This window comes from Triticum aestivum, chromosome 1D (genome assembly GCF_018294505.1).
Source record: "Triticum aestivum cultivar Chinese Spring chromosome 1D, IWGSC CS RefSeq v2.1, whole genome shotgun sequence".
NCBI lineage: Eukaryota > Viridiplantae > Streptophyta > Magnoliopsida > Poales > Poaceae > Triticum > Triticum aestivum.
Genome location: NC_057796.1, coordinates 254284765 through 254304613, shown reverse-complemented (window position 1 = coordinate 254304613; position 19849 = coordinate 254284765). Strand labels below are relative to the sequence as shown.

General features: G+C 45.6%; 2 protein-coding genes across 4 annotated transcripts; both read left to right on the top strand.

Moving 5' to 3' along the window:
* Window positions 1-5143: 5143 nt before the first annotated feature.
* LOC123181302 (probable serine protease EDA2) lies at window positions 5144-10197 on the top strand. Its single transcript, XM_044593561.1, has 14 exons — window positions 5144-5450; window positions 6076-6201; window positions 6317-6472; window positions 6641-6823; window positions 6920-7036; window positions 7627-7680; window positions 7759-7830; window positions 8060-8165; window positions 8309-8405; window positions 8551-8645; window positions 9163-9237; window positions 9391-9474; window positions 9591-9689; window positions 9864-10197. The coding sequence occupies exons 1-14, from the start codon at window positions 5244-5246 to the stop codon at window positions 9914-9916; spliced, it is 1524 nt and encodes a 507-aa protein (XP_044449496.1). The 5' UTR covers window positions 5144-5243; the 3' UTR covers window positions 9917-10197.
* An 815-nt stretch (window positions 10198-11012) lies between these two features.
* LOC123181301 (probable serine protease EDA2) lies at window positions 11013-15393 on the top strand. 3 transcript variants are annotated; one of them, XM_044593560.1, is made up of 13 exons: window positions 11013-11319; window positions 11438-11719; window positions 11822-12007; window positions 12142-12258; window positions 12425-12478; window positions 12563-12634; window positions 12988-13093; window positions 13257-13353; window positions 13639-13724; window positions 14146-14220; window positions 14361-14444; window positions 14744-14846; window positions 15088-15393. In XM_044593560.1, the coding sequence occupies exons 1-13, from the start codon at window positions 11128-11130 to the stop codon at window positions 15095-15097; spliced, it is 1464 nt and encodes a 487-aa protein (XP_044449495.1). In that variant the 5' UTR covers window positions 11013-11127; the 3' UTR covers window positions 15098-15393. The 3 variants fall into 3 exon arrangements, with proteins under 3 accessions (XP_044449495.1, XP_044449494.1, XP_044449493.1); XM_044593559.1 differs by having other exon boundaries at window positions 13639-13733; XM_044593558.1 differs by lacking the exon at window positions 15088-15393 and having other exon boundaries at window positions 13639-13733; window positions 14744-14982.
* Window positions 15394-19849: the final 4456 nt, after the last annotated feature.

The following is a 19849-nucleotide window of genomic DNA, read 5'->3' as shown; positions in this document are numbered from 1 at the left end:
AATTTCCTTCCTCTATACATTTAAAAAAATTGCCATGTGATAAGTTAATCTTTTTCCAACAAGTTGCCATTTCATGTTTACAAAATTTCCAACAATTTGCCATATTTGACATAAAAAAATCCTTAATCACATATACTAACTTTTTTTGCTAAGTTTCCATCATCAATAGAACATCCTGTATCAAAGTTGCCATGGACCATAGCAAAATTTTAATTATTCATGTTTTCTCGTGTAAATATCATGACAATTTTTAAGCATATGTATGTTTTGTTGTATTTTGTACCATGGAAAATTTATTGTATATACCGTGTCAACTATTATTTTCATACCAACTTCATATTATATTACATATATACATATTTTTTATTGTGTCATGGCAATTTCTATGTGCTTTTTTTATTCATGCATATGAAATCATGGTCATGGTAAACTCACTATTTATATTTTTGTCCCACTTTTTTCTTGTTCTTTGAGATGACAATTTTTTGGGCTTGATAAACTATGTTTTTGTTGATGATTTTTTTTATTAAAAACCCTAACTAGGCCTAACCGTTTATTTTAGGTTGGATTTTGCGGTCGCGCTGAACAACCGTTACACGGAAGACATTTTCTCGTTCGTGGTCACACCATTGGCTATTTGGCATGCATGATGGAAGACGATTCACGAACAAGAATTCCTAAGCCCCGCCAGTACTCATGGTTTTGTTGATCGATACATCCAAGAGATCACCTCTTGTAAGTCTTCGACGGCTACCCAAACCACCATGGCACACACAAACGCCTGTTGGGTTTCCTTCCCATGGGGTTTGCAAAATTAAGAGTTGATGGGGATAGTTTCAAAAAACACCAATCTTGGAGCGATCGGTGTGGTCTGCAGGAACAACGAAGGTTCATACTTGGGGGCCTCCGCCAGAGTTTTTGAAGGTGTGGCTGATCCGGCAACTCTTGAGGCCTTAGCGTACAGGAAAGCTTTAATCCTTGCGAGGGATTTGATGCAAACACAGGTTGGTTGTCAGTTCGGACTGCAATGAAATCGTTTCAAACATCAAGGAAGGCAATGGAGGGAGCCATGGCAATATTATAGGAGAAATTCAGATCATGTCTTTGAAGTTTCAGTCTTACTCTTTCGTGTTTGGAGAAAGGGCCTCGAATATTGAGACACATAGCCCCGCTAGACACACACTTAGAGCATCTCCAGCTGCGCCCCCAACAGGCCCCCCTAAGGCGTTTTTTTAGCGCCGGCGCCCGAAAATCGGCCCAGTCACGCCCCCAGGATCTCATTTAGCGCAGGTTTGGGCCGAAATAACAGCCGACGAATCTAAGCCGAACCCAAGCGCCCGGGGGTCGTCTGGAGGCACTGGCAGAAGCGAAAGGGGCGTGGGGCCGCTCTGTCAGCGAGAGGAGGCCCTTTTCCCGCCGTTTCCCCCGTTTCCCCCCCTCGGCTTCCCTCCCATTCTCCATTCCTCCCGCCAATCTCCTCCTACTCCCCTCCCAGCCGGCCGCCATGCCAAGTACGACGCCCCCCCCCTCGCGCCGCGACGGATGCCACCGCCGCCGCCACCACCCAACCGAAGCAGAGGAAGCAGAGGGCACCGCCGTCCAAGCCCCCGGGCATGTCTAACACCGACTGGAGGGCGGAAGCTCAGCGCCGGGAGGCTGTAACCACCGACCGGCGAAACAGAGCCAACGCCAAGAAGGCCCGGGACAGGATGGCACTCGCGGCTGCGGCGCTGGCGGAGCAGGCAGAGCGCACGGCCGAACAAGCCGAGGCTGCTCGCGCGGGGATGATGAATCCACCCGGCGGCCACGGCCCGTACGCGCCCTGGAGCCAGTAAAGCGTCGGGTCTCCGGCCGGCTTCTCATCATTGCCACAACCTAGGGCTGCACGCCGTCGCCGGGCTACGCGCACGGCGGGTTCAACCCCAACATCACCTTCCCCCATTGTCACCCGGCCCAGCGCACGCCCTCGCCCGCCTTTGTCGGCGTGCAGTACCCTCCGTACACCTATTCGCCGCTGGCCTACACAGCCTCCCCGACGCCACCTCTCCGCCGTGGCGCACTGCTCTTCTCACAAGCCTCCTCGTCGCATCTCGGCGACACCGACGCGTCGAAGGCCGACATGGACGACATCATCAAGACCGGCTCGGCCGCCGCCGCCGCCTCCCCCGAGTTCACTGCCCAAGACTACACAATGGACCTCAACGGCGACATGGACGGTGACCTCGACTATGGCGAGGAGGAGCCAGAGGAGGAGGAGGAGGGGGAGGAGGAGCCAGCGCCTGCTCCGGCAAGGAAAGGCAAGAAGAAGAAGAAGAGCGGGCGGCCAGGACCGGCGAGCCGTGCGTCAAGTGGGCGTCCAAGTAGGATGAGTGGCTCGCCGAAGCGTGGAAAGTCGTCTGCCTCGACTCGATCACCGGCACGAACCAGAGCGTCAACACATATTGGGAGCGCATCAAGGCCGAGTTCGACGAGCGGAAGCTCGTCGACCCCTACTTCAAAAGTGTCTACATGCAGCGCGGGTCGAACACAATGACGAACCATTGGGGGCTCATCCAAGCGGCATGCAACAAATGGCATGGGATCGTCGAGGAGACCGTGGCTCGCCCGGAGAGCGGCGCCAGCATCAAGGATCAGGTATGGCACGCTGGTCTCTCCCTTTTCTTTTCGCTGTGTGCGCCGCCGACTGTTGTTCCTCGGCGCAGATGGTGCGGGTGTTCGCCATGTTTCGCCAGGACAGCAGCGACCAAGATTTCAAGTACCTCCACGTCTTCTCCTGGATCGAGAAGTGTGAGAAGTGGGCGGATGTCTGGTGCACCCTCGCCAAGGCTAAGGAGACGTACAAGCCGGACACGCCGACGTTGGGCGTGGCCGACGGGTGCCCGGAAGGCAACAAAAGGGCCAAGTCGTCGAAACGCACCGAGTCGGCCACCGCGCGTGTGCAAGAGTCCATCGAGCATTGCCTCGCCAACGCCCAGACCCGGGCCGCCCAACGGGAAGAGAAAACCGAGGCGTGGTGGTCGGCGTTGATGACGAACAGCGCCGTCAAGCTCGACCTGCTCCGGACCAACGTCGCCGCGAAGAAGAGGACCACCGACCTGGCTTTCCTGATGGGGGGCGCGAACATGCTCCGGAGCGACGACGAGCAGCTCAAGGCGTGGTACCTGGCGGAGCGTGGCCTCATTCTGAACCAGATGCCGTCGACCGCGGCGCCAACTCCCACGCCGCCGCCAAGCCCGAGCGATGATGCCTCGACGACGCCCAACACAGAAGCCGCGTCGATGCCGACCAGCCCTCGCACGCCGACTCCTTCGACACCGGAGGCCGACACCGTCGTTTGAAGCAACGCGTCCGTCCTTTCTTTTGCACGCCAAACTTTTTATCTGATCGCCGAATTGTGGCAAGTTGATCGCCGAACTGTGGCGCTGATCGCCGGACTTGTGGCTTTTTTGGGAGCGGGAATGGACCAAATTTGAATTTGCGACGCCTTGGGACGTGACTGGGACGTAGATCACCCCCAGGGCCTAAAAATCGCCGGGCAAGCGCCCGAAAGAGCGCCGACCTATGCGTTGGGGGGGGGGGGACGAGTGGAGATGCTCTTGGTCTTGCTCCTGCAACCCCTGAATTAAGATGTATTTCTCAAAACACTGTTGATCATCAATAAATAAAGTGTGTGGTTAGCCAAAAATATTTGGTGGAAAATCCGTCAGAGTAAACGTTCTTCAAATATTGCGGTCCATTCTTCTTCCTCTAACAAAAACGACAACACGCAGAATAAGCTGTTATCTACACCATAACTGACGTATACGAGTCGATGTTGTCGATTCACCGCGTTTTGACTGAATCCTTCCCACTCCGACAAGAGCAGCCGCCCCTCCTCCCAACCCTAGCCGCCCCTCCTCCTCCCACCCAGCCGCTCCTCCTCCTAACCCTAGCCGCCCCTCCTCCTCACCCCCCTTTCCCTTCCTCGCCGCCACCTGAGGCAGCCGTCGGGCAAGCCCGGGGCGCCAAGGATGGTGGCGGCGGGGCCTCGGTTTCCCTGCATCTGCGTGGGGAACCCCGGATCTGGAGCGGCGGCTTCATTGGCAAGGCACGGCCTGCTAGCAGCCGTGCGGGCGGTGGATCTGGTGCCCCGGTCGTGCGGGCGGCGGGATCCGGTGGTCGTTGGCGGCTTCTGCGGCGGTCGGTGCGCGCGATCTGGCGCCTCCCCTCCTCCCCTGTTCGGCGTGCAGGCCAGCCTGGTCAGGCCGCACTTCCTCTTGGTCGCCGGTTCTGTACAGGAGGCACTGCTGGTGGCGGGGATCTAGTTCGGGCGAAATCCCTGGCCGGCCATGATCGGCCGCACCGACGGCGACGCCTGAGGGCGCCGTTCCCTTCCTTGGAGGCGTCGGTATGGACTGATCTCCTCACTTCACCTTCCCCTAGGTCTCCCGGGCGAAAGCCCTAACTTTGTTGGGCGGCGGCGGCGCTCACGGCGCTGTTCCCTTCTTGAAGGCGCTGCTTTGGGAACCTTGGGGTTGGGTGGGGCTTGTGGGTGGTGGGCGACGGCGGTGGTGCGGCCCTATCCTAGCATGGATTTACGTCCGTTGGTTGGAGATGGACTCGCGTAAGTGGAGGTCGTCGGCTGGCGTCGTGGTGGCGTCAATGGCGGAGGACCTGCCAAGGCTCGCGTAGGTGGAGGTCGTCGTTTGGCGTCGTGGTGGCGTCGATGGCGGAGGACCTGCCAAGGTTGTCACCTAAATCTGCTCTGAAGATGGTGGCGACGACACATGTGAGTGCGTCAGACCGGTTTGAGCCCCGGACCCGGCAGATGGCTTGGTCGGGGCCTCCGGCTTTAAATGTTAGGCTTAGGTGAGAGGTCTGGGTATGTGGCCCAGCTTGCACCCCTTCATCATTTCGATAGGAGTAGCGGCAGATGTTGCCAAGATGGCGGATTCAGACATATTGTTGTTCTCTTTGTAAGGAAATAATCAATAAAATGGCCGCATGCATCTCCCAGGTGCAGAGGCCGGGGGTCATCCTCCTTTTCCAAGAAAAACACCGTAACCGACGTTTCTCAGATATTGCGGTTCATTATTATTCTTTCCAAGAAAAAACACAACGCGCATAATAAACCGTTACCCACTTCCGTCTTATAAAATGAAAACGAAAACGTACAGCTGCTACTAAGAATCGAGAAGACTCAGGTGCCAGATTTGCCTCGCCTGCATCCAGTTCCACACGCGCTCTGCTTCAGCTAACCGGCGATGGGAGCCGGAACTACCGCCGGCGCCACCTCCCGCCTCGCCGTCGTTCCACTCCTGCTGTTACCCCTACTCCTCGCGCGCGGCGCCGAGGCTGTCAGCCTCTGGCGGCCGCCGCCGGAGGCCGGGCTCCTGGGCTCCGCCCCAGGCAGGTTCCTGACGCAGGAGGAGCACTGGATGAGCCAAACCCTCGACCACTTCTCCCCCACCGTTAAGTACCCCCTCCGCTTCTCTGTCCCTTCAGCGAGTTGCCCCGCGCTGTGGGGATTTCTGTTCAGCCATGTGTCCTTTTATCTGTTTGGGTGAATTTCCAAGAGTCGACTGTGGACACTAGAAGAACTAGTAAATTTGTGCAGTCGATAATGCCGAAAAAACGCTAGAATTTTGTATGGATTCTGCGTGAGCCACGTCCATTATTAGTAACGCCGTTTACTCTTGATTGAAGGCTCACATCAGTTATGCGACCATGGACCAGAGTAATGAACAATGAATGTCTCAAAATGCATCGAATAATAAAAACAGATCAGTGTTGAGGACAGATGCCTCTTGTTTGCTTGTCAGTGTCACCCCTGTAAACTCGGTGGATCGTGTAGGTTTTTCTGTCCATTCAGATCTATGTGAAATTTGTGATCCTGTGGGCTCACTACACTACACTGTCAACAGCGGCTCTAGTGACACATGAATTACTGTACAACAAAGCCCATGGTTATTTGTAATTCCCTGTTTCACATCTGACTCATGCAGTCCCAAATACTATGTTGCATGGTGGGGATTGTTCGGTTATACTAGTATTTTGTGTGCACTAGCCCCGAAATTTAACTTTATTGCTGTGCAGGATCATCGGCAATTCAAGCAGCGGTACTACGAATTTCTTGATTACCACCGAGCTCCAAATGGGCCGGTCTTCTTAAATATATGTGGAGAAGCTTCATGCACTGGGATTTCTAACAACTACTTAGCTGTGAGTTTATTGGTGCATTGTTGCATGCTCTAGGCATGATTTGTACTGTTCACACTTCATGCAGTAACTCCATCTGTTATCGATAACATACTTGTGGGTTGGATTGTGTATGTAGGTGATGGCCAAGAAGTTTGGCGCTGCTTTGGTTTCTCCCGAGCATCGATACTATGGGAAGAGTTCCCCTTTTGAGGATTTGACGACAGAAAATCTAAGGTTCTTGTCATCGAAGCAGGCTTTATCTGATTTGGCTGTTTTCCGCCAGTATTATCAGGTATGAATTTGCTATATTTGTTTTGGCGTCCTTATACAACACCTGTGCATGTACTATATATTGACCTAGCACCCGAATACACATGTTCTTATTCCTTGTAATAGTTTGCATCGCCAATGTCCAAACAAGTGTTTTTCGTAACTGAGTTATTCTTTCTGTCATTTGAAGGAAACATTAAATGCCAAGTATAATCGCTCAGGAGTAGACAATTCTTGGTTTGTGTTTGGAGGGTCGTACTCTGGAGCTCTCAGTGCTTGGTTCAGATTGAAATTTCCTCACTTAACATGTGGAAGTCTTGCAAGTTCAGGGGTTGTTCTTGCTGTTTACAACTTTACTGACTTCGACAAACAGGTTGGTTCTGGCACAGACCCTGTTATGTTATTAAAGTTACGGCACTTTGGCCTGTACCTGAAGTTTTACATTTCTGTATAATTTATGCCTCTGGAGATTGGGGAGTCAGCTGGTCCAGAATGCAAAGAAGCACTTCAAGAAGTAACAAGACTTGTTGATGGACAACTTCAGTCTGGCCACAACTTGGTTAAAGAACTGTTTGGAGCAAAACTGGTAGTCCTTTTGTGCGACATGAAGTGTATTTACTTTTCTTTGATAACTTATCAATCCCATGTGATATACAAAGATTTCAGCTCATTTAGGAGTTTGCCGTCACCAAGTGGCCTTTGCCATTGTTTTGTTATGCAAAAACTTGAAAGGACAAAATTTGACAATGGTTTTAACAATCATGATTCTATAAAAATCATTAATGTTTCCCTTACTATGCAACTTCTTTGGTGATAATGTCATAATCTAGTAGAGCCGGTCTTTTCCACAAAGGTGTTACAAGTATTACCAATCCATTAAACATTTTGTAGGACTCTTATTGAGCATGCAAGCCTTTGACTGTTTTTTTATATCTCTTGACCTATCTGTCCTATTGCTACTCATATTTCTTCTATATTTTCTTTGAACAAAATTTTGAATTGAATTGTCATGTCTATGGAGCTTGTAAACATAATAGTTTAAACTATTTGTGCGCTACCAATGGTTGCTGACAGGTTCTATAGCGTTCCCTTTGGATGGCATGAAATTTCGTGACATTACCTAGTAGCGTGTGTACGATTCTATACTTATCCATCAATTTGTTTGGACACTTGCAGTTAGAAAATGATGGTGACTTCCTTTACCTACTAGCAGACGCTGCAGCTATTGCGGTATGCTTAATGCTGATTTTTGCAACTGTATTGTCTATCAGAAATGATTGTTGTGTTGAAAACCTATACCATTTGCAGTTCCAATATGGCAACCCTGATGTTTTGTGCTCCCCACTAGTTGAAGCAAAGAAGAATGGTACGGATTTGGTGGTAAGTTGCATGGTCGTTTGAAAAGAACAATGCATATTCATGTTAGTAATTGAGGAATATACCCTGCGGATAACTGCTATTAAGAACATAGAGACCAATTCTCCAAGATCTTTATTTTTCCAAAAGCGCATAACATGAATACTTCACTGTAGACCTTGACTCTTATTTAACTCGTGCTACCATAACTTTCCAGCAAATCTGGTATTTGCTAACACTTTCTTCCGTGCAGGAAGCATTTGCTCATTACGTGAACGACTATTATGTTGGCACATTTAGGGCATCAGTTGCATCATATGATCAGAACTATTTGAAGAACACAACCCCTGCTGAATCTTGTAAATCCTTACTCTGACATTCAGTATTATGAGATATCAGAGCTCTTAATGAATGTTGTGCATATATATTAGACAGTGTTAATACTGTCCAGATATTATATAACTGACCATGCATTTAACAGTTGAAATTTAATTTTATGTAGCATATCGATTGTGGTGGTATCAAGTTTGCAGTGAGGTTGCATATTTCCAAGTGGCGCCAAAAAATGATAGCGTCCGTTCTGCAAAGATTGATACAAGGTTACTAAATATACCTTTCCTTACATTTCATGTTTCTTACCAAGCACCAAGGGCCCACCTGCAAGATCTTCTCTTTTTCTGTAATGTGATTACATTTCTAGATTCTGGATTCACTTGTGTGTCCTTGTGATTCTTTTGTTCATAGGTATCATTTAGACTTGTGCAAAAATGTTTTTGGGGAAGGAGTTTATCCTGATGTGTCCATGACAAACTTATACTATGGAGGCACAAGAATTGCAGGTGGGCCCTTTGAGTAATTTAGCTTCAGTCCTGCTGCCTGTTACGATTTTAACTTTCTTTCTATCTCTCTATTTAACTATGAAATACGCCTCTGCCATTTTGCTTCCCTTTTACCTTGAATCTTGGTGAATACACATCACAAATTTGCTGCTACCTTTTTTGTTTTCACCATCAATGCACCATCATTAACAAAATCCTATTGTCCGGTGTGCTTAAGATTGGCTATGCAGGTAAGTATGTCAGGTAAGGATTAGTTAACATAGGTAAATAGATACAAAAAAGTTCAGCGGCCTCGTATCTGCAGTGCTGACAGCCCTTCTTTGCTGCCATAGGAAACTTTATATGTGATAGAAATAGCATGGTGTATAAACGTATATTGTGGATATCCAGTTATGCGTAATGATTTGAGCTAATAATTACTTCAGATTTGAAGTAAAGGTTTCACTGGTAGAGTTAAGCATTATACTGCTAGTCAGACATCCCTGTATTTCCTAATATATATATTGCCTCCCTGCAGGTTCTAAAATTGTTTTTGCAAATGGCTCTCAAGACCCATGGCGCCATGCTTCTAAGCAGAAATCATCGGAAGAACGTAAGGATCTGTACTACTTCGTACCATTTTGTGAACGTTTCCATCGTTTTAACTTTTAAGAGCACAAACTATACTTTCACTATGAACAAGGTTGAAGAGATTTTTGTTAATGACATTAGCATGCTTACTATAGAAGTTTTTCAATATCTGCAGTGCCATCATACTTAATTGAGTGCAGCAACTGTGGGCATTGCACTGATATCTCCGGATGCCCTCAAGCACCCTCAAATATTGGAGGTAGATCCAATGTTTCAACATTTTTTTTATTTGCAACTGAATTACATCAACTATGTAGGTTCTTTTTGTTTGCAACTGAATACAAGTGTGAGCTGTCTGCATTTTTTGTTCGCCAGGTGATTCATCCAAATGCTCATCTCCAGAAGCAGTCAACAAGGTAAGGAAGCAGATCGTGGATCACATCGACCTGTGGTTGTCGGAATGCCAAGACCAAGGTCAGAATTTGGGCTGTACAGCAATATTATCATTGGACCTATTCTTTTGAACAATTCGTAGCATTGTCTAGCTAACGTGTCTACATGTTCACCCCACGCTTTTGCACCCCTGCAATTCAGTTGGCATTCAGTTTCTTTTGTCTGCGGCGTCATTGGCCTGTCCTCACGTTTCAGGACGCGACACGGTGACGAAGCAGGGGAGCAGATGGAGCATAGCTACCTACTGATCACCTGTGCAGGCGAACACGCACCATATTGCTGTTATTTACACGAATAATACAGGCAGACAGACGAAACAACTACGCCATGGCGGCCACGAAATCTTACTACTGGGGAGTGGATATGAGACTCCTTGTGTTGTGTACCTTGTATGGTCAGGGATGTTATACGTGCAGAGAGTGATATATACTACGTGTATGTAACCGGATTGCCCACTAAACTTACTAGATACGGGTGCAGAGAGTTTGAAAATACCTGAATATATGACTTGGGAAGCATCTTCTGAGAATGTATGACCATGAGAGCACCTTGCTACTCCCTCCGTTCCTAAATACAAGTCTTTTTAGATATTCCAATATGAACTACATACGAAGCAAAATGAATGAATCTATACTCTAAAATATGTCTATATAGATTCGTATGTAATCCATATTAAAATCTCTAAAAGGACTTATTTAGAAAACGAGGGGAATACATACGAGTGCATTGTTTCTCTACAAATGAGCTTTTGGCACATCTCCCTAGGACAGCTATGCCAGAGCATGGCGCGCTTTGCAACAAGTTGAATTATCCAGAAAGGTTGGTGAACTGGCGATCGGTCCTCGGGCATGTCTCGCGGTTGCTTCGTCACTATATAGTATCCCTCTGTTCTACGTATAATGTAAAACGTTTTTTAAGCTAGTGCAGTTTTAAAAAACGTCTTATATTATAATAGGACGGAGGAAGTAACCGATAAGTAATTGGGCATTCTTTCCGTGCAGCGGCTGCGACGTACAGTAGATTGGAAAAATTGTTATCTCTGTGACGATAGCCTCTAGTTCACGTCGCATCGAGAAAAAAAGCGACGCCCCAGCGTCCACGTTTAAATTGATAGTACTCCTATATAATAATAACAAAAACATTTAAATTTCTACTCCCTCCGTTACAAAATATAAGTCTTTCTAGAAATTACAACAAGTAACTACATACGAAGCAAAATGAGTGAATCTACACTCTAGAATATGTCTACATATATCCGTATGTTGTAGTCCATTTCAAATGTCTAAAAAGACTTATATTTAGGAACTGAGGGAGTATTTAAATTAGCTGCTTCTTGTTTTTTGCTTCGTGTTTGTGCGTACCACTGATACTAGTCAATCGGCTACCGGCGCGGTCGCGCTCCAAAACAAACACTCGACAGTGGGAAGGGAAGGGAAGGAGAGTCTAGCAGGCGGAAAGAATGGTGTCCCGCGCTGGGTTCGCCTCCCTCCTCGGCGCCTCCTTCCTCCTGCTCCTCCTGCGCAGCGCCGAGCCGCTCGGGTTCAACCACCGCCCGACGACCGCCGGCGACGAGCTCTCGGCCGCCCCGAGCAGATACCTGACGCGGGAGGAGCGCTGGATGAGCCAGCGCCTGGACCACTTCTCCCCCACCGTAAGATCCCTTTTACACCCCTGGAATTATGCGCGATACGTAAATAGCTCCCTGCGCGCATCTGCCTAAGAATTCCGTCCGTGTGATCCATGGGCGCCATGTACGATCTCGCCTGCAGGACCATCGCCAATTCAAGCAGCGCTACTTCGAGTTCCTGGACTACCACGACGACCCCACCGGCCCGGTGTTCCTGCGCATCTGCGGCGAGTCCTCCTGCGACGGCCTCCCCAACGACTACCTGGCCGTCATCGCCAAGAAGTTCGGCGCCGCGGTGGTGACGCCGGAGCACCGGTACTACGGCAAGAGCTCCCCGTTCGACAGCCTCACCACCGACAACCTCAGGTTCCTCTCGTCCAAGCAGGCGCTCTTCGACCTCGCCGTCTTCCGCCAGTATTACCAGGTCGGCCGGGTCACGCTTTACAGAATACGGAGTGTACATATGAACTGTGTCGTCTGATTATTTGTTCTGAATCGCATCTTGTTTTTTCTCTGGGATTCGTAGGAAAAACTGAATTCTCAGTACAACCGGAGCGCGGGGTTCGACAATCCGTGGTTCGTCTTCGGGGTCTCCTACTCCGGGGCTCTCAGCGCATGGTTCAGGCTCAAGTTCCCACACCTGACATGCGGAAGCCTCGCGAGCTCCGGGGTGGTTCTTGCTGTGTACAACTTCACTGATTTCGACAAGCAGGTTTGCTTGCACACACTGCCATGGAGACACGCCATGATTCTGTGGGATGGATTGGATTAAACCCCTGCTGCTGTATTGCTGTCTGCTCTATATTGGGTTCAATTCAAAGTTTCTGCCTGGTCGCCTTTACGCAGGTCGGAGTTTCGGCTGGCCCTGAGTGCAAAGCTGCCCTCCAGGAAATAACTAGACTTGTCGACGAACAGCTTCGGTCGGATAGCCACTCGGTGAAGGCCTTGTTCGGAGCGGACTCGGTAATCCCTTGTCACCCTTGTGTATTGTCAGTATGATTTAGTAGGTGCAGTGCAGTTTTACTTTGGAACATGACAGTTGGCTGCAAATTTCATGTGGCCAAATTAACTAGTGTTCAGTAACTTCACAATCTTCACCTCGCTGTCCATCTGTTTCCTGTACATGCAGTTGAAAAATGACGGTGACTTCCTCTTTCTACTGGCAGATGCAGCAGCCACAACAGTATGAACAGTCGATTTGTAATGCTGCTTTACTATCACATTGTCATATATTTTGGGTTTACTGAGAACCTATGATATTTTGCAGTTCCAGTATGGGAATCCTGATGCCTTGTGCTCTCCTCTAGCAAATGCGAAGAAAAAGGGGGAAAGTTTGGTGGTGAGTAACTAAATACCTTCGTTTTTTAATCAATTAATCATACATGAGCACCTCTCGTTTGCTTGGTTTTTTAGGCTTCGTGAAAAGCTTTCTAGAAATGAGAGTAAATACTATCTAAGAGCCACTGACCAGTGAGAGGCACATGGCGACTATTTAGCTGATGTACTCTCATCTGGGTGATGGTGATTCAAACATTTTAAATTTCACACGTAATCGGCATGTGACTATTTCTTATTTTTCATTTAGCGAATTTGTGACTATTCTAGTTTCCTTCCTGATCCATTTTCACTATTCTAGCAACTTTTTGTGGATATGCACATGGATTTATAAAATTCGATGTACTGACTTTGCAGGAAACATATGCTCACTTTGTGAAAGATTACTTTGTTAAAAAATTGGGGACTACAGTATCTTCTTATGATCAAGAGTATTTGAAGGAGACAACTCCCGATGATTCTAGTATGTTTAAATGATGGCTCTACTTGTTTTCTTTTGGTGTGGAATGGAAACCGTACTGACATTGAAGACCATCGAGTGAAACACCATGACATTTCTTGTTTGTTACTGATAGACATGGCTGAAATATTTACTGTTCATTTACCTTTTCCGTTATTTTTTTTAGGTTCTAGGCTTTGGTGGTTCCAAGTTTGCAGTGAAGTTGCCTATTTTCAAGTCGCACCCAAAAATGATAGTGTTCGTTCTGCGCAGGTCAATACAAGGTATTGTGCCATGCTTTTTTCCTCAGTATGTACTGGGGAGGGGAAAATTCTCCACCTGAATTATCTTTGAAAAGGTCCCAAAAGCCAAAATTGCTTCCTGCTGAGATGGTGAGAAAGAGAAAGGCAACTTAAGGGCATCTCTAATTGATCCCAAAAAGTCAGTGCGGCATGGCATATATCCTAGATATGTTTTACAACTATCTGTTGCTTATCTTTCTGAAATCAGGTATAAATTATAAACTAGTTAGTATTTCTTATGATTGCTTTGCTTTTGTGTTCCTCTAGGTACAATTTGGACCTGTGTAAAAATGTTTATGGAGAAGGAGTTTATCCTGATGTGTTCATGACAAACTTATATTATGGAGGCACAAGTATTGCCGGTTCGTCTTTCACTTTATTTTTCCCATGTTTACTTTACAATGTCCCCTATTTAGTAAATCAAGTTACTTGCGATAGTTAAGGTATATGTGCTTGTAAAATGGCATCGGCAGTCCAGTTGGCACCCTTACAATGCTCTTAGTCATGTAGCTGGTAACACAGCCGCATCTACATCAATTGACCCTTTTTGTGGATCTTAATTGTTGCATTTGTGTGCCTACCAAGTAACCATGAGCATACTATGGCTTCTCTGATTTTAATTTTATGGATTGCAACTTCTTTTTCCGAGAAAGTGGTGGTACCAAACACTTAGGAGTGTAGTGCTGTAACGGATTGCAACTTTTGTGATTTATAAATTATTGATGGTGATGGTCCAATTTGCTTTCTTCCTAATTTTGCATTACACATGTGCAGCTTCTAAAATTGTGTTTACAAATGGCTCTCAAGATCCATGGCGTCATGCCTCCAAACAGAAGTCATCGGAAGACAGTGAGCCTTTAAATTTCTACGTACATTCTGGCTATTTCATGTCTCAATAGCCTTGCTCTTTAGGGCATTTACTATACACCTCTGGAACGATTTCTCGCGCTTTGGTGTGTGTACTAATGGTGGTAATACAACATGTGCAGTGCCATCATACATAATCAAATGTAGCAACTGCGGACATGGCACTGATTTGAGAGGATGTCCCCAGCTTCCTTTCAGGATTGAAGGTGGATTGCAAAACTTGGTTTCCTGCAAAGCTTATTATGAGAATATAGAGTACTCCTGTGATCTAAACGATCTTATATTTCTTTACAGAGGGAGTACAACATAACTCTTCTCAAAATTAGTTGTCATGCCTTCATTTTCTTGAGGACCAAAAGTAGTACTCCCTCCGATCCACAATTAATATGGACTGGAGGGAGTAATTGATTATTATTTTTCCTACAATGTAGTAGCTTATCTGAAGCCTTTGACTCATCATCAAATTCAGTGAAAGTTCTGATATATTGCACATTATCTTCGTTAGGTGACTCTTCAAACTGCACGTCCCCAGAAGCTGTGAACATAGTAAGGAAGCAGATCGTCAAGAACATCGACCTGTGGCTATCACAATGCCATGAACCAACAAGGTCAGGGTCTGGGACGCCTAGCCATTCGATGGCAAAACTGTGCAGTGATCATGAGCTGCCCTTCACACCTCTATGGTTGAGGGAGGTCGCTCGCCTTCCAAGTGGCAGCAGCCACCGTTAGCTTTCTGTATCAAAACTGCAGCTCTGTTGCCATGTCCTGTGGGCGGCTACATTTCTGAATTTCCGATGCAGTCCAGTTCTTACGCCATCAGGCTTTGATCCTTGTACTCTCTGCGTGCAGGACGTGGTGAGGTGACGATGACTGGCACCTGTTTAGGAGGAGTAAAAGAAGCATTGTGTAGAGGAAGGACCGATTGCAAGTTTGCGACATCGTTATGCTGCAGACCGAGTGAACCATATGCGGATTGAGCAGCCAGTCCCCGGCCTGGATGCGATTGCGCGCAGGTTTGTTTGGATTATCACAAACGGTAGAAAGTTGTGTTTGTACTGCGGCCGACTAGAGCCATCATGGCAACTTTGTCGAGTTCAAATAATCATATACATCGTTCATGAGGCTTTTAAGAATAAAGGTAGGGGGTTCTTCAAACCAAGGCTATTTACTTTGTTGTTAGTACATGTTACTCCTATTTCTTAACAGCTATTAGTAAACAAAAATAGATTTCTGCAGAAACCCAATTCGGCTCTTGGGAGCATATGCTCCTGCCCGTCAAAAATGTTTTTCATAAATATCAAAAAAATTATATGTGTTCATTGTTGCACACAAATGCTACCTGCAAATATTTATTGAAAAAGCTTAAGCATTTTGACCTGCTTGAAAAGAAAAAAAATTGAACACCAAATGTTACACTTAAAAAAAATCATCGACGAAGCACTGCTATCCTTTTTCGCAAGAAAATTGTCAAACAGGTTTGTTAGACTAACATGAATATCCACACACAAAAAACAGAATTTTAAATTTTATTTACTATTTATTTTGAATTTGTTGTTCATCCGAAAGCATATGCTCCCGAGAGCCAAAGTGGCCCTCATATATAAATGGCTATTCGTAGTACTCAGCGCTCACTGGAACGCCTTGTGAACAAGTATACGGCTCATGGCTGAAGTTACCAAAAACTCATGGGCCGATAGGCCTCCCGAAAACAAAAACAAAAAGAGGAAAACACTGAGACATGAAGTATGTGAGCTTGAGCTCACATGAACTTGGATGAACAGTAAATTCTAAAAAATAGTAAAAAGGTAAAAATTCTAATTTTCTTTGGCAAGAAACATTGATGTTTTTTTCACACGCGTGTAAATTTTCGCGATGAAATCACATTCGCAGAGGTGTGGAAAAAAGAACCGATGCTCCAAAAAGAGTGTTTTTGGAAGCATTGATATTGTTTTTTTTGCCCACGCCTTCGTGAATATGATTCCATGGAGAAAATTGGCACGCGTGTGAAAAAAAACATTGGTGTTTCTTGCCAAAAAAATTCAGATTTTTGGATTTTCTTTACTTTTTTTAGGAATTTATTGTCCATCCGAGCTCATAGGAGCTCGAGCTCACAATAACACTTTAAAAAACGCTACATGAACTATTGAAAAAATAAATAAGAAGAGGGATTTCTCCCTGATTTCATTTAGGACGAGGTGAGGAGGTATTTCTCCCGATTTCATTTTGGACAAGGCTAGTGGGCACTCGTTTTCTCCCTAGCACTTGCGGGCGCATCTCCTAGATTAGAGCATCTTCAATAGATGATGTAAAATAAATCATCAAAAAGTGCTAGATGTATAATTTATATCATCAAAAAGTGTTTTTTTACATCATCAAAAAATACCCAACTCCAATATTAATTGATGATGTAAAACTAGTGTTCCAACAGATGATGTAAAAACGGCTAACGGTCATGCGGCAGCAGTGCTACAGCCGCACTACAAAAACACTTCAGCCGCACAACAACCTCGCAATTTCAAATAAAAATCATCCCTAATTAAAACATGAAATTTCATCAGTCAAAAATATCAAATTATTACATAATCCATCAAATCCACAACAACAAATACAACACAAATACAATAAAGTTCTTGCACAATACAACAAACAAAGAATGAAACTAGGAGGTTTGTTCTCCATGCCATTTTCAGTACTCCTCCATCACATCTTTCTGAAGATCGGCGTCTCTAATGTCATGGTACACCTCCATGAAACGTCTGATTCGGTCCTCTCTTCTAATCGGCCTAACGTGTACGCCCATGTGATCATAGAAGGTGTAATCCAAATCCCGCCAAAGCTCATTCTCAATGATCACGCAAGCAGGCATGATGTGCGAAAGGTTATTCTAATACCAAAGCCCGATCATGCATAACATGTTGTTGGTCCTCGCACAATAGCAAATTGCGATTGCAAAATTTCGAATGCCCTCTCAACATTTTTCCTAACTGCCGCTTGAGCATTGTGAAAATGGAGTTCTTTCTTGCCTTGGGGGCTTTGGGCCGGCTTCATAAAAGTACTCCACTTCGGATATATTTCATCTGCAAGGTAGTACCCATAGTTGTAGGTGCGGCCATTTGCTTCGAAGGTCAATGGTGGAGCTTCTCTGTTGGCAAACTTGGCAAAAGGAGGTGATCGGTCGAGCACATTGATGTCTTTGCAAGATCCGGGCATTCCAAAATAACGATGCCTAATCCATGTCTCTTTATCGGCGACGGCCTCAAGAATGATGGTGGCGTCCTTGGAGTGTCCTTTGAACTGTCCATGCCATGCTTTAGGACAATTCTTCCGCTTCCAGTCCATGCAATCGATAGATCCAAGCATACTTGAAAACCGATGATCCACAAGTATATGGGATCAATCGTAGTCCTTTCGATAAGTAAGAGTGTCAAACCCAATGAGGAGCAGAAGGAAATGACAAGTGGTTTTCAGCAAGGTAATTTCTGCAAGCACTGAAATTATCGGTAACGAGTAGTTTGATAGCAAGATAATTTGTAACAAGCAAGTAACGGTAACGGTAAATAAAGTGCAGCAAGGTACCCCAATCCTTTTGTGGCAAAGGACGGGCCAAAACGGTCTCTTATAATAGGCAAAGTGTTCTTGAGGGCTCACGGGAATTTCATCTAGTCACTTTCATCATGTTGGTTTGATTTTCGTTCGTTGATAATTTGATACGTGGGTGGACCGATGCTTGGGTGCTGTTCTTACTTGAACAAACCTCCCACTTATGATTAATCCCGTCGCAAGCATCCGCAACTACGAGAAAGGTATTAAGATAAAATCTAACCATAGCATTAAACATTTGGATCCAAATCGGTCCCTTACGAAGTACTGCATAAACTAGGGTTTAAGCTTCTGTCACTCTAGCAACCCATCATCTAATACTACTTCACAATGCATTCCCTTAGGCCCAAAGACGGTGAAGTGCCATGTAGTCAACGTTCATATGACACCACTAAGGGAATTACAACGTACATATCATCGAAAATATCAAACACATATCAAGTTCACATGATTACTTGCAACATGACTTCTCCCGTGACCTTGAGAACAGAAGTAACTACTCACAAATGATATTCATGCTCAAGATCAGAGGGGTATTAAATAGCATAATGGATCAAAACATATAATCTTCCACCAAATAAACCATATAGTAATCAACTACAAGATGTAACCAACACTACTAGTCACCCACAAGTACCAATATGAGGTTCCGGTACAAAGATTGAACACAAGAGATGAACTAGGGTTTGAGAGGAGATGGTGTTGTTGAAGATGTTGATGGATATTGGCCTCCCAAAGATGAGAGGGTTGTTGGTGATGACGATGGCTTCGATTTCCCCCTCCGGGAGGGAAGTCCCCCCTGCGGAATCGCTCCGTCGGAGGGCAAAAGTGCTCATGCCCAAATTCCGCCTCGAGACGGCGGCGCTCCGTCCCGAAAGTCCTCCCCTTATTTTTTCTAGGTCAAAATGACTTATATACCATAAGATGGGCACCGGAGGTGGGCCGGGCTGGCCACAACCCACCAGGGCGCGCCGGGGGGGCCTGGCGTGTCCTGGTATCTTGTGGTCACCAGGTGGCACCCCTCTGGTAGTTGTTTGTTCCAGTATTTTTTATATATTCCAAAAAAAATCTCCGTGAAGTTTCAGCTTATTTGGAGATGTGCAAAATATGTATCTCCAACGTAGCTTTTTCAGGTCCAGAATTGCAGCAGTCGGTATTCTCCCTCTTTGTGTAAACCTTGCATATTATGAGAGAAAAAACATTAGAATTACTCCATAAAGCATTATCATGCATAAAAACATTATAAATATAGTAGGAAATCATGATGCAAAATGGACGTATCAAGTTCCCCAAGCTTAGACCTCGCTTGTCCTCAAGCGAAAACCGATATCGAAAAACATGTCCACATGCTTAGAGAGAGAGAGAGGTGTCGATAAAAACAAAATACAGACATAGTAGCATCATCCTTATTATCATAACAGCAACAAACTTTATCATAAAACTTTTATCATATAACTTCTCATGGACAAGTAACAATTCATCACAACATCGAAGTAAAAAGCATAATCTCTATCGAAAACCAACAAACTGTGTTCTCAGTCAACTTTGCAACTACAATTCATCATATTTTCAGGAAGGGACTCGTATCAGAGCCTTTTGGCAAGTCCACATACTCAACCATCATTTAACCTTCTATGATTACTAACACTCACAGCATACCCATGAGCAAAAAGTTCCAACCGGACACATAGAAAGATAGGAGCTTATAGTTTCGCCTCCCAACGTATTCACCTCAAGGGTGATGTCAACAATAATAACTCATGCTCACTCATATCCAACTGGATATACCACATGATGCTTGCAAAAAGAGAAAATAAAAAGGAATAGGAAAGAATACTTTGACTCTTGCATAAAAGTAAATACATAAAAGTAAAAGATAGGCCCTTCGCAGAGGGAAGCACAGGTTGTCATGCGCTTTTTGTTTTGTATGCCAAATCCCTTAATGCAAAAGAACGTCACGTTATATTGCCCCTTATGATAACAACCTTTATTATGCAGTCTGTCGCTTTTA